This window comes from Procambarus clarkii, chromosome 27, assembly GCF_040958095.1.
Source record: "Procambarus clarkii isolate CNS0578487 chromosome 27, FALCON_Pclarkii_2.0, whole genome shotgun sequence".
Lineage (NCBI taxonomy): Eukaryota > Metazoa > Arthropoda > Malacostraca > Decapoda > Cambaridae > Procambarus > Procambarus clarkii.
Window position 1 is genome coordinate 19,215,558 of NC_091176.1, and position 15,052 is coordinate 19,230,609.

General features: G+C 43.3%; 2 protein-coding genes across 2 annotated transcripts; both read left to right on the forward strand.

Annotated features, from left to right (window-relative positions):
• The first annotated feature begins 549 nt into the window (after positions 1-549).
• LOC123762617 (uncharacterized) lies at positions 550-7,937 on the forward strand. Its single transcript, XM_045749229.2, has 4 exons — positions 550-694; positions 3,150-3,288; positions 3,478-3,597; positions 7,582-7,937. The coding sequence occupies exons 1-4, from the start codon at positions 651-653 to the stop codon at positions 7,708-7,710; spliced, it is 432 nt and encodes a 143-aa protein (XP_045605185.2). The 5' UTR covers positions 550-650; the 3' UTR covers positions 7,711-7,937.
• A 155-nt stretch (positions 7,938-8,092) lies between these two features.
• Positions 8,093-12,952, forward strand: LOC123762615 (uncharacterized). Its single transcript, XM_045749226.2, has 4 exons — positions 8,093-10,014; positions 11,376-11,517; positions 12,234-12,359; positions 12,535-12,952. Exons 1-4 carry the CDS (start codon positions 9,971-9,973, stop codon positions 12,637-12,639), a joined length of 417 nt encoding a protein of 138 aa, XP_045605182.2. The 5' UTR covers positions 8,093-9,970; the 3' UTR covers positions 12,640-12,952.
• Positions 12,953-15,052: the final 2,100 nt, after the last annotated feature.

Sequence of the window (15,052 nt, forward strand, 5' to 3'; positions counted from 1 at the left end):
CCCTCCCTCCCTCCCCTCTCTCTCTCTCTCTCTCTCTCTCTCTCTCTCTCTCTCTCTCTCTCTCTCTCTCTCTCTCTCTCTCTCTCTCTCTCTCTCTATATATATATATATATATATATATATATATATATATATATATATATATATATATATATATATATATATATATATATATGTCGTACCTAGTAGCCAGAACGCACTTCTCAGCCTACTATGCAAGGCCCGATTTGCCTAATAAGCCATGTTTGGTGGCTACAGGTAATGAATCCCCCCAATGTTGAACATTCTAACTGTAAACTATGTGAGCAAAAGTTAGGACACATTCTCCAACACTATGTTTGGTGGTGCTCTGATTTCACACAAGGTATGTAATACCTTGAGCTGTGTATCTACTTCATACAGCGCTCAAGAGCTAGCATTTGATCTTATTCTGTGTGAAGGATCTGTAATCCTTCGTACAGATATGGGTAGCAGCACACTGTCACGTGCACCTAATCTTGTTCATAAAAATCAGAAAAGGATGGGTTTGACGTTGGGAGCGGCCAGGTGGCTACCTTCCCTTGGGACCTTGGACTTAAGCTGGGGAGTGCTTGAAGGCAATATAAAGCTGCCTGCTGGACGCTGCTCCTCACACAGCTTCTGCCAGCAAAATGAAGTGCCTCCTGGTCCTCCTCTCCCTCGCCGCCCTCACAAGGTAACACTCTGCTACACAACCCCACTTCTGTAGCAAGAGGGGTTGCTTAACGGTTCTTGTACTCCAGGACTAAACTAATATTGGGAATTATTCAGGGACTGTCAACTCACCAGTCAGCCACCAAGGCTTGGGATGCAGAACGGGAATGTTATGAGATGCATTACAACAGTTCCCAAACATTTAATATTATTTATATTGAAGCAAATGGATCAATATGTTTATCAACACTAGAGTACAAGATGTCCTGCAGCACAGTGGTGTACATTATTATTCTCACTCCCTTTTACATGCTCACATCCAAGAGGTTAATTTAAATAATTATATAAAAATATATTAGGTTACTAAAACGAAAAACTCATTACTTGTTGATTGTTGAGAGAAGCTAGTTTTACTTTTATATGCTGTCCTCGTGGTACAGTGGTAAGATACTCCCTCTGAGCTTCGCGAACGATTTGGCCTGGGGGTTTGTATCGTGGCCAGGAAGGATTGACTACGCGCCAATCCTTAACTGTACGCCTCTGTTCACCCAGCAGTGAATGGGTATCTGGTTGTTAAACGATTTGGTGGGTCGTATTCCAGGGAAAATTAAGATTAAGGACCTGCCTTAAATGCGTGCTAATGGCTTTGTTAAACTTCACTTGTGGTTTAGGCAAGTTAGTGCAAATTGCACAGACACGAGTTTTCCCATATTGACAGTGGTTTGATGAAAAACGTGAAGCAACCCCTCACCACTCTGGTGCCCTTGGGAGGTGGAGATATGTGGGGGTAAATACCTCGAAATCTCTATCTCTTTTTAAGGGTCTGAGTTGGTGTAGTGGGCTAAGGCATACTAGTTATGGCAGCTACTGGAAGGTGGTTGTGCTTTCTGGGTTCGAGGCCCACTGGTGGGTGCTGTCTAATGTTTGTTAAACTTCACTTGTGGTTTAGGCAAGTTCACACACATTGAGCTGTGTAATATAATATATATATATATATGTCGTACCTAGTAGCCAGAACTCACTTCTCAGCCTACTATACAAGGCCAGATTTGCCTAGTAAGCCAAGTTTTCCTGAATTAATATATTTACTATAATATTTTTCTTATGAAATGATAAAGCAACCCTTTTCTCTATGTATGAGGTCAATTTTATTTTATTGGAGTTAAAATTAACGTAGATATATGACCGAACCTAACCAACCCTACCTAACCTATCCTAACCTATATTTATAGGTAAGGTTAGGTTAGGTAGCCAAAAAAAGCTAGGTTAGGTTAGGTTAGGTAGGTTAGGTAGACGAAAAAACATTAATTCATGAAAACTTGGCTTATTAGGCAAATCGGGCCTTGAATAGTAGGCTGAGAAGTGCGTTCTGGCTATTAGGTACGACATATATATATATATATATATATATATATATATATATACATATATATATATATACATATATATATATATATATATATATATATATATATATATATATATATATATATCATGCAGCTTTCTCTCTCACGCACACACACACACACACACACACACATATATATATATATATATTATATATATACATATATATATATATATATATATATATATACCTCTGGCTGGAAGAAGGGGGACCCATAGCCTCGGAGGAAACTACACATAACGCATTGGAGGGAATGTAGGTCCCCTCCAATACAGTTTCTGTGTGCTTTTCTCCTACCACCCCCTTCCCTTTTTTTTCCTTTATTGTGTATTTAAAGGTTACAAAACATACAAGACAAATGCCTAAAGGTTATGGATCTCTTGAAGCTCCTCCGCTTCTGGACAGGAACAGAGGACGCAGCAAGCATTTCCCCTGTGGATCGCCACACTGAGGCGCTGAAACAAAAAACTGGAAGCCCTTGGGTCTCTGGTGCTATATTTCACACTTCGTCTCATGTACGATGTGAATATATCCGACTAAGTTAGACGATGGCTGTGTACTACTGTTTAAAATTAGCCTTTGGTAACAACAAACACAGAATACTGATACAATATATATTTATTACAAATTAGTTACAGAGGTTGGTGATAAATAGTATGTGGACGTTGTAGCAGGTTGAGCCGGAGTGTTTGAACCCTAGTTGCAGTAGAGATGACAATTAACTTCTGGCCAGGCGGCTCGTCGTATATCGAAAGTGATGTTATTCTTGACCACCTGTGAAGTGAGTCTAGTTAAGCTACGATTCCGGCGCCTTGTATCCACGTCCTGACCTCTGTTTCTTGCCGCAGGCTGCTCGTAATTCCATTGATGGGAACTGCTTGACTTCTGTTGGATGATATTATTAGTTTGTGGGATTTCTTGGGAGCATCTTGCAGTTTTCAGCAGTTGTATGAGGGATTCCTGTAACTGTGGAATACTTGGGGATAGTTAAAGTAACTGCTTTATTATCATTAATGTACTTGCTCCTCCTGCACCCGGAGCGAAATGACCGACTGTTTCATTGCTGCAGGGCTCAAGAATTTCCAGCCTGCTTATGCGGTGCCTTTATTACCTTGATGGAAGAGGAGATTGAGGTCTTCAGGTTACCTCCCATCGAAGTGGCGGACTGTGACGCCACTACGGACTGCCGCGCAAGGTGCATAGATGAGGTAGGACTCAGTGCGCTCCCTCCATCCCCATAATATAATTTTTCATTACTATAGTATATGATCTTGCTAGAGAATCTTCACCGGATATATATTGATCACGGCAGAGATATCATTCTGAGTAATTAACTCGTGTATTAATGTGTCTTTACTTTTTATTACTGTCTGATGACAAGGATGTTTGTGTTGCAGTGGACGACAATAACTGAAGACGGGGATCTGGACTACGCCTGGCTGGACGGGGTGACCATCGGCCAGCACATGTGTGACTCTCTCCACGATAATGACCACTCTGATGTTGGCCCACATGAGGTAACTAACACACACACACACACACACACACACACACACACACACACACACACACACACACACACACACACACACACACACACACACACACTCACACACTCACACATTCACACACACACACTCTATACACATACTGTGTATGGAGTCCGCCTTCACGCAAGTAGGTGAATACACACACACACACACACTAGTAGGAATGAGCGACCACAGCGTACTGGCGTTTCAGTATCTGGTTGAGGAAGCGTTACTGAACTCGAGGAGGGGTACTGAAAGCAAAAGGCTGGCATTCCGAAAGGGAAACCATGAGGAGTTAAGAAAATTCCTAACAGATATAGCATGGGAAACAGAGCTCAGGGCAAAGACGGCCCAAGATATGATGGACTACATCACGCAGAAGTGTAAGGACGCAGCAGACAAGTTTGTCCCAGTCCAAAAGAAAAACAGTGAAACGAAGATGAAAAACCCATGGTTTAATCAGAGATGTAGGCTAGCTAAGCAGCAAAGTAAAAGGGCGTGGAGAAACTATGGGAATAACAGGACACTGGAGAGCAGAGAAAGATACCAGAATGCCAGGAATGAATATGTCAGGATGAGAAGAGAGGCAAAAAGACAATACGAAAATGACATCGCAAGCAAGGCAGACTCAACCCAAATTGCTGCACAGCAACATCAGGAGAAAAACAAGAGTAAAGGAACAGGTAATGAATATAAGGATAGGGGCAGAAGGATTCTCTACAAACGACAAGGAAGTGTGTGAAGAACTGAATAAGAAATTCCAGGTCTTCACCTTAGAACAAGGAGAGATTCCAGAGATAAGAGAGGGAATAGTTAACCAAGATCCACTAGAAGAGTTTGAGATTACCAGTGGGGAAGTAAGGAAGTGTTTACTAGAGTTGGATGTGACAAAGGCTATAGGCCTGGATGAATCTCCCCTTGGATACTAAAGGAAGGAGCAGAAGCACTGTGCCTGCCACTCTCCATAGTGAAACAAATCACTGGCAACAGGGGAACTGCCAGAAATTTGGAAAGCATCTAATGTAGCTCCGATATACAAGAAAGGGGATAAACAGGAGGCACTGAACTACAGGCCAGTGTCCCTAACCTGCATACCATGCAAGCTGATGGAGAAGATTGTGCGAAGAAAGCTAGTGGAACATCTGGAGCGAAAGAACTTTGTACCACACCATCAACATGGGTTCAGGGATGGCAAGTCCTGCGTTCAGGGATGGCAAGTCCTGCCTCACAGGGCTAATTTAATTCTACGACCAGGCAACAAAAATCAGGCAAGAAAGAGAGGGGTGGGCAGACTGCATATTTTTGGAGTGCCAGCCTCTTATGCGGTACTGTGTCAAAGGCTTTCCGACAATCCAAGAAAATGCAGTCCGCCCAGCCCTCTCTTTCTTGCTTAATCTTTGTCACCTGGTCGTAGAATTCTATTAAGCCAGTCAGGCAAGATTTACCCTCCCTGAACCCATGTTGGCGATTTGTCACGAAGTCCCTTCTCTCCAGATGTGTTACCAGGTTTTTTCTCACGATCTTCTCCATCACCTTGCATGGTATACAAGTCAAGGACACTGGCATGTAGTTCAGTGCCTCTTGCCTGTCGCCCTTTTTGTATATTGGGACCACATTCGCCGTCTTCCATATTTCTGGTAGGTCTCCCGTCTCCAGTGACTTACAATACACTATGGAGAGAGCAAGTAAAGTGCCTCTGCACACTCTTTCAGTACCCATGGTGAGATCCCATCTGGACCAACAGCCTTTCTAACATCCAGATCCAGCAGGTGTCTCTTGACCTCCTCTATCGTAATTTGGAACTCTTCCAAGGCCGCCTGGTTTACCTCCCTTTCTCCTAGCACAGTGACCTCACCTTGTTCTATTGTGAAGACCTCCTGGAACCTCTTGTTGAGTTCTTCACACACCTCTTTGTCATTCTCTGTATACCTGTCCTCGCCTGTTCTAATTTTCAATACCTGTTCTTTCACTGTTGTTTTCCTTCTGATGTGACTGTGGAGTAGCTTTGGTTCGGTCTTGGCTTTGTTTGCTATATCATTTTCAAAACTTTTCTCTGCTTCTCTTCTCGCCCTGACGTACTCATTCCTGGTTCTCTGGTATCTCTCTCTGCTTTCTGGTGTTCTGTTATTCCGGAAGTTCCTCCACGCCCTTTTGTTCAGTTTCTTCGCTTCCATACATGCCCTATTATACCATGGATTCTTCTGTTGCTTCTCGGATTTTTCCCTTTGGGCCGGGATGAACCTGTTTACTGCCTCCTGACACTTTTGGGTAACATAGTCCATCATACCTTGTACAGACTTATCTCTGAGGTCTGTGTCCCAAGGTATTTCCCTTAGGAAACTTCTCATCTGTTCATAATTCCCCCTTCGGTATGCCAGCCTTTTGATTCCTAGTTCTTTTTTGGGGGAGGTAATTCCTAGCTCTACCAGGTACTCAAAGTTCAATACACTGTGGTCACTCATTCCCAAGGGCACTTCCATCTTAACTTCCCTTATATCCCACTCATTTAGGGTAAATATCAAATCAAGCATTGCTGGTTCATCTTCTCCTCTCATTCTTGTTGGTTCCTTAATGTGCTGGCTTAGAAAGTTTCTTGTTGCCACGTCCAGCAGCTTAGCTCTCCATGTTTCTGGTCCTCCATACGGGTCTCTTTTCTCCCAATCTATCTTCTCATGGTTGAAGTCTACCATAATTAGTAGTCCAGATCCATTCCTGCTAGCAACAGAAGCTGCTCTTTCTATTATGTTAATGGTGGCCATGTTGTTTCTATCATATTCCTGTCTGGGTCTTCTGTCATTTGGTGGTGAATTATATATGACTACGACTATAATTTTGTTCCCTCCAGTTGTTATGGTACCTGCTATGTAGTCACTGAAACCCTCACAACCCTGAATAACCATCTCCTCAAAATCCCAGCCTTTTCTTACCAGCAGAGCTAAACCACCACCACCTCTTCCTTCCCTCTCTTTCCTCATAACATAATAGTCCTGTGTGTGTGTGTGTGTGTGTGTGTGTGTGTGTGTGTGTGTGTGTGTGTGTGTGTGTGTGTGTGTGTGTGTGTGTGTGGAAAAAAATTAGTTAGTAGTTAGTAACAGTTGATTGAATGAGAGTTGAGAGGCGGGCCGACAGAGCAGAGCTCAACCCCTGCAAGTACAACTAGGTGAATACAACTAGGTGAATACACACACACACACACACACACACACACACACACACACACAGTGAGGACCTCCAGTGAGGTCTGGAGAAAGTTCAAAGGTTTGCCACCAGACTAGTACCCGAACTGAGGGGTATGAGCTACGAGGAGAGACTACGAAAATTAAACTTCACGTCACTGGAAGACAGAAGAGTTAGGAGGGACATGATCACTACAAACAAGATTCTCAAAGGAATTGATATAGTAGATAAAGAGAGATTATTAACACAAGGGGCACACGCACTAAGGGACACAGGTGGAAACTGAGTGCCCAAATGAGCCACAGAGATATTAGAAAGAATTTTTTAGTGTCAGAGTGGTTGACAAATGGAATGCATTAGGAAGAGATGTGGTGGAGGCTGACTTCATACACAGTTTCAAGTGTAGATATGATAGAGCCCAATAGGCTCAGGAACCTGTACACCTCTTGATTGACGGTTGAGAGGCGGGACCAAAGAGCCAGAGCTCAACCCCCGCAAGCACAATTAGGTGATTACACACACACACACACACACCAACCCATCCTCCTAAGGTTCCCAACGTCACGAAACTGTTGAAGTAAAGTGCCCTCTCCTAAGCTACCAGAGAACCCAAAACAGGAAACGGGCCAATATGTCACTTTCGCAAGCTGCGGAATTGCACACAATTTTTGGCATTGGGTAGAGTATATGTCAAAATGCAGGGTTCTATTAAAAGGATGGGTTGCGTACACATAGATGATAATGGTTTCCCCCTGCATATAGATCCCCGCTAATTTTCCGAAATATTTCCAGGTGTACCTGTACTACAATATCTGCCTTGGGCCCTGGATTTACACCGGCCAGACGAGCAGAAATACTCTTTGTTGCAGCAGCAGTAATTACCTCACCTGCCCGCCACCCCCCACAGTCTTTCAAAACTAGTCTAGTAGGAACTGAAAAAAACACTACAACTACTGTTTCTGCCTTACTTCAACGACCTGAGGTGGCACTCTAACAACTTCTACCACCTGCCCTAACAACCACCTGCCCTAACAACCACCTGCAAGAGGTCACTGGAATACCACGTCTCCATAGACAATTTTAGTGATCTTTTTAATTCTCAAAATGTAAACAACAAATAAATGGCAACAATGATTATTTAGAATCTACACTTGCGTTTTCTTGTGGATAATGGACACTAACTAACCTGACTGTCGCTGTAACACCCCCTCCCACCACACAAGCAAGGTTACCTGTCCAAAATAATCCAGCAGCGAATAAAAATTCACTGACTGTAGTGTAACTATATCACCCACAGACTTCCTGATAAAATTCAATTTGTTCAAAGATTCCTCACTCTGTGGTAGCGACTACTACACCAAATCTACACAGTAAAATAACAACGTACTGGAGTGAACGATATGGAAGAAAATGCAGAATAGAACCAGTGAAGAGCAGAGGTGCCATAGGCACAATCAGAGAACACTGTATAAACATCAGAGGTCCGTGGTTGTTCAACGTCCTCCCAGCAAGCATAAAAAATATTGCCGGAACAACCATGGCCATTTTCAAGAGGAAACTAGATTTATTCCTCCAAGGAGTGCCGGACCAGCCGGGCTGTGGTGGGTATGTGGGCCTGCGGGCCGCTCCAAGCAACAGCCTAGTGGACCAAACTCTCACAAGTCAAGCCTGGCCTCGGGCCGGGTTTGGGGAGTAGAAGAACTCCCAGAACCCCATCAACCAGGTAACCAGGACTCCAAGACTTCGAAAGTGGAGCTTAGTCGTTGCGCGCTGCTCTTAAGCTGTTCAAGTCATAAATTTTCAAGTATATACATCAAATTATATTAAAGAATATATGGAAATCAATCGGTGATGACAGCGCAAAACATTAAGTTTACCCCAGCTTCCCTACGGTCCTCGAGGCTCGTGCACACTATTATTCTATGTTTGGAAAGTGAATGGAGGCTAATTAGGAAAGGTCTCTTGCTGAACCTGTGTTATGGAATGCTTTTTCGCTAGTGCACAAGTTACTTAATATGCAACTTATGCACTAGTTACATTAAATGTGACTGTAATGTAACTAACTGGTAGCTATGTATCGCATATATGACCTATACTCAAAGGTCACTGCGATAGACTCAGCTGCCCAACCTGTCCTCTTAAAAATAACGTCGCTTTGGCCGTTTGCCAGTATGGCCGAAAGTGGACGTAATTTGAAAATGAAAAAAAACATGAAAATAAATTTGGGATTTTATTTTCAACAACAGTAAGTTAAGGGTCCTCTGATAGGTTAGGTGGGCAGAAAATTCTCATAAAGTTTCAAAACGTTATGAAAAACGTTAATTGAAAGTTTCCTCTTCTAACCTTACCGAGTAGGCCGGACGACTCAAACAGAAAACGGAACAGTACGTCACTTTTGTGAGTCGATTTAATTTAAAATTACGTCCAAATTTGGCCATAGCGCGCATACCAGTGAAAAGTGACATTATTTTTAAGAGGACGGGTTGCAGAAGATACAACAGCACGAGAACTGTCTTGAGGAACCATGCTGGGTTTCTTCAGACGGTGCGCTGTGTGATCTCGGATTATTGTTACCATAAGTTTTCCGACCACTGCTCTCATACTTACTAGTTGATAATTACACAGAATTATTTCAGTTGCCATTTTTTATATGTAATTTTGCGAATCAAATATATATAGTTCTTTAATATTTCTAGACACATGGAAATAAATTGTTGTTACGTTTGCACATTGTTCTCGTAAATGCGTCGTAACATAAGGCAAATAAAATTTTCATATTAGCCAAGTAATAAGGCAATAAGCAAAGGAATTAGATCCAAGTCTTCTGTAGTAAATATCAACGCAAAAACAACATAATAATCTTCGTTGCAACTCCTTCAGAATAAACAAAGTCACAATTTCCTGCAACTACTTGCTAATTAATAGACTCAGACAAATTTGTTTATAATTTTATGGATTTTATAATTAGAAATGTCGTAATAGAAGGGTTGGTACACACGGCTTGAGTAAGGGTACGGGGCGGAGGGAAGTGGTGGGTGGATGAAGCAATAGGTCTTGAGGCTGGGAGCGACCAGGTGGCTGCCATACCTTAGCACCTTGGACTCGTGCTAGGTAGGACTGGGAGACAGTATAAAAATGCCTGCTGGAGGGTGCTCATCCCCCCACACCTTCTGCCAGCAAGATGAAGTGCCTTCTGGTCCTCCTCTCCCTCGCCGCCCTCGCAAGGTAACACTCTGCTACACAACCCAACTTCTGGTCCATTACTCAACTGGTCTTGTACTCCCTGGCTAAACTTTCCACACAACAGTCAACCACCAAGACTTGGGGGTGGAAAAGTTATAATATTTATTACAAGATTTCCCAAATAGTTTATATTTGTTAATCTTATGGCGGTACATTAGATATCGATACCATCATATAAAAATGTACAAGTTCATTCAACTTGTGTTTATGTTCAGTGAAGCTCAGCATCATGCTGGGCAGGAACACAACGGGAAGGACACCTGTAGCATGTGTCCCATTACACCTGTTGTAACATGTGTACCATCACACCTGTTGTAACATGTGTACCATCACACCTGTTGTAATATGTGTACCATCACACCTGTTGTAACACGTGTCCCATCACACCTGTTGTAACACGTGTCCCATCACACCTGTTATAACACGTGTACCATCACACCTGTTATAACACGTGTCTCATCACACCTGTTATAACACGTGTCTCATCACACCTGTTATAACACTGACACCCTCTCACAATTGTATTTTTTAAGATGTATTTACATTAATAACTTACGTACTTCAAAAGTGATTATGAAATAATATTTGGGACAGTTCTCACAGAGATAAAGAAGGAACAGTGTAGGTACGAGCCTCTTTAATAACTAACTGCTCAGATGTGGGGCTTAAAATGAAGACCATTAATGTGTAACATAAATATAATCGAGGAAATATATGAAAAACATTGTTAATGAAACAGTTATCAGAACAGGACACATCAGGGACTGACCTCGATTCTTTTAAGCTTGACTACGAACAGTATCTGCACGAAACTGAAGGCATAATAGAACAAAGTAATAGGGGAATAAATGAAATAGGAAGATTAAACAAAATTATTGAGTCAAATTTGGTCGAAAACGAATTTGAGTATCTTTTGTAGTATTATTATTTAGTAATTTATTATGTACCATTCTCGCGGGCGGTGGTGGAATGTTTATTTTTGTATCAACAAGGAATTATGGTATCATGATGACGGGAGGAATTATGTTATCAAATTCACGCGGGAACTTTCCTTCGTGTAAACCCTGGTGTCAGGTGACTCCTGGTACTGGTAAACCCCGGTACCAGGTGACTCCTGGTACTGGTAAACCCCGGTACCAGGTGACTCCTGGTACTGGTAAACCCCGGTACCAGGTGACTCCTGGTACTGGTAAACCCCGGTACCAGGTGACTCCTGGTACTGGTAAACCCGGGTACCAGGTGACTCCTGGTACTGGTAAACCCCGGTACCAGGTGACTCCCAGTGTACTAGTCACGTAACTAGTGCATCAACAAGGAGGTAACCGAGTGTTTCACATGTGCAGGGCTCAAGACACCTTTGAGTGCGAGTGTGCCGCCTATGTTACAATGGGCGACAAGGAGGTTGAGGTCCTCAAGTTTCCCACCACCACCATTGACGACTGTACCACCGACTATCCGGTCTGCTTCGAGCGATGTTCCAACGAGGTAAGACTCGTAACACATCCCCAGATACACACACCTTCCTCTGTCAATATATTATGATCTCTTGTCGTGTAAGGTAATTATCAGGTGAAAACACCTGTTGTAATCCACAAGTGTTGTAGTAATGATCCTCTAGCTAATAATTCCTACTAACTTGTGGATTACAACACACCAAGTCATTATGATTATATAGAGCTTGGAGGGATAAGGATAAGGATGTGGATAAGGATTTAGGTTAAAACGAAGGAAGAGAATAGTGCCCAACCACTTGGACAGTCGTGGCTACATAGTCTTCCCGGCTTGGTGCCTTCTTTTGATAATTACTTACACGGACGGGCGAGGATTGAACGCTGGCCTGAAAGAGGCAGATAGCCGATCTATACCGTCCTGTCCAATGATATTACAGTAACGTAATATATCTATAATAAAATCTTTGGAGCAGTGCGGTGGAATTGAACCTGCTTCCTGGGACACCTTAGATGCACGCATTACCCAAGCATATCGTGGTCCATGGGTAAGACATACATTTGGGGGGTGGCGTAGGACGCAGGTTCGATACCAACACTCTGTTCCAAGGATTTTCTTTCATAATCTACTAATCTTTCTAGAGATAACATTCGAAGTAATGTCTCTGTATTTTTCAATAGATAACGTGTATTAACATTTTGTTTTATTTCCTTACTCTCGGAGGATAACGATGTTTGTGTGTTGTGTTGCAGTGGAACTTTTTAACAGGAGACGGGAGTCTGAACATTGTCGGTCCGGACGGCGACGGGATATTGATCGGCCAACACATGTGTGACACTCTCAAGGGTTCTGGCATCACCGAACTTGGCCAACATGTAGTAAGTCATACGTAGCACTAAATATACTGAACAAAACTGAAGCTGAAGTTTGTCAAGGTTATTAGTACAGTATTCAGTGAGCTGAGTATAATTCCTGTGATAATGAGTCATGAGAGGAACCTTGGGCGGAGTCTCATTCATTGTGCAGTACATAAATTGTTCGTGATCATTACAGGTGTACCTGTACTACCATGTCTGCAACGCGGGTCCCTGGATATTCACCGGTCAGTACAGCCATGGTAATCTGTGTTGCACTAGCGGTAAATACTACGACTGTTAAGTGACATAAATTCATCGGGTGTCTCTAGAAGGCCACAGAATCTGAACATCGTCAAGGGAAAGCTGTGAAACAGGCACTACTGCTGCTGCTGCTGATCCATCAATACAAGCCAGCTGTTTTTCCTAGACCTGCTTACTTAACTACTCAGCAGAAGTGGCCGTCCTAACAGCTTCCGTCAACTAGAAGCTCTTAGGACTTCTACTTGCACGAGGTGACAAGAGTGTCGTCTTTTCACAGATAAAGGCTATCTGTCAAACACAATGGCTACCTTAGCCATTTTATAAATATATATAAATAAAGGATTCAAATATGATTTTTGCAAAGACATTTAATTTCACACTCGCACATTACCCGCTCCTGTGCCAGGTAAGTTACGGGCTCACCATAGCACGTGCTACTTGGAACTTGTTCCGAGTAGCTGAATCTATAACAACAACAACAACTCGCACATTCTTGTGCTTTCCAGACCCCACACAGAGTACCTGATGCTGTATGGTGCAAGTTGTGAGAGACTTAGACTTTTACGTTTTGACCTTAATGTTTAGAGCTTGAGAGTGTACATTCCTTTACACGTGTGACTATAACAGCTAAATGAATAACTGATATTCGCAATCACAGTTATTGCAGCAAGGTGTAAGGTCAGAACTTTTGTCCTGTAAGTAATTTCATTCAGTGCGCTTCCCCGAGCTTGTCTATGCCAGCCTGACAAATGTGTTTAATTTGTTGAGTGAAATTCTCAGGAACCGAAACGCCTAAGAACAATGAAATATTAAGAATTTGATGAATTCATGAATATTGAGGCCGTACAATGGGATCGAACCAGCGTTCCTGACCAGTGTACCTGATGAGTACAGGGACGCTTGGATTCTATTGTAAGTCCTCAATATTTAAGATTTCATTGTGTCAGGGGACAGGAAGCCAGTTTGTACATAAAGTACACGTTAGGATTATATCAAGGTCCCCCCCCCCCCTTCCCCACGGTCGAATTACTGATCCTCCTCAGGATGCAACCCTATAAAAAGCTGACTAACTATTTACCTATTTACTGATAGCTGAACAAAAACATTATATATACAAAATTAATCAGTCTCCGTGGTGTAGTGGTAAGACACTCGCCTGGCGTTCCGCGAGCGCTATGTCATGGGTTCGTATCATGGCCGGGGAGGATTTACTGGGCGCAATTCCTTAACTGTAGCCTCTGTTTAACGCAACAGTAAAATGTGTACTTGGATGAAAAAACGATTCTTCGCGGCAGGGGATCGTATTCCAGGGACCATAGGATTAAGGACTTGCCCGAAACGCTACGCGTACTAGTGGCTGTACAAGAATGTAACAACTCTTGTATATATCTCAAAAAAAAAAAAAAAAAAAAAAAAATTAGCCTTCAAGAACAAGAATCACAGTGTAGTTAGAGTACCAGAGAATTAACATGCGCAAATAAAACTTTGACCCACATGTAGCGAACAAAATATGATTGTGTCGGACACGACGAAAAATGGAGAAGTGAATATTTTTAATGAAACATTATTTTACAATCGCAAAATAAGTTTCATTGAAGTTATGGAATTGACAAGCAAGTTATCACCGAAGCATATAGCACATCATGGAAGGATAACTGATATTAGCAACATGAGGTGATGTAAATAACATATCTTATAAAACACTTATCTCATTACAGATTAAAAAATCATAAATTTAAATGTTAATTTACATCTGTATAAAGTTATCCACTGACACCCAAGCTGAAACTCAATCTCTTATACATCTCAACATCTTCAAGACACTGATTAGCACATATCAATTATTGATATACAGTTTTGTTCATCATCATACATAAATTATTTCGGTGGTGAACGCTGGCAATGACTGACGGACTGCTGGCAGGTAATTTAATGAGTCAGGTATTGAAAGCCTCGGGGCAGGTAGCCTTCGGGGCAGGTAGCCTCGGGGCAGGTAGCCTTCGGGGCAGGTAGCCTTCGGGGCAGGTAGCCTCGGGGCAGGTAGCCTTCGGGGCAGGTAGCCTCGGGGCAGGTAGCCTCCGGGGCAGGTAGCCTCGGGGCAGGTAGCCTCGGGGCAGGTAGCCTCGGGGCAGGTAGCCTTCGGGGCAGGTAGCCTCGGGGCAGGTAGCCTTCGGGGCAGGTAGCCTCGGGGCAGGTAGCCTTCGGGGCAGGTAGCCTCGGGGCAGGTAGCCTTCGGGGTAGGTAGCCTTCGGGGCAGGTAGCCTCGCGGCAGGTAGCCTTCGGGGCAGGTAGCCTTCGGGGCAGGTAGCCTCGGGGCAGGTAGCCTTCGGGGCAGGTAGCCTCGGGGCAGGTAGCCTCCGGGGCAGGTAGCCTCGGGGCAGGTAGCCTCGGGGCAGGTAGCCTTCGGGGCAGGTAGCCTCGGGGCAGGTAGCCTTCGGGGCAGGTAGCCTCGG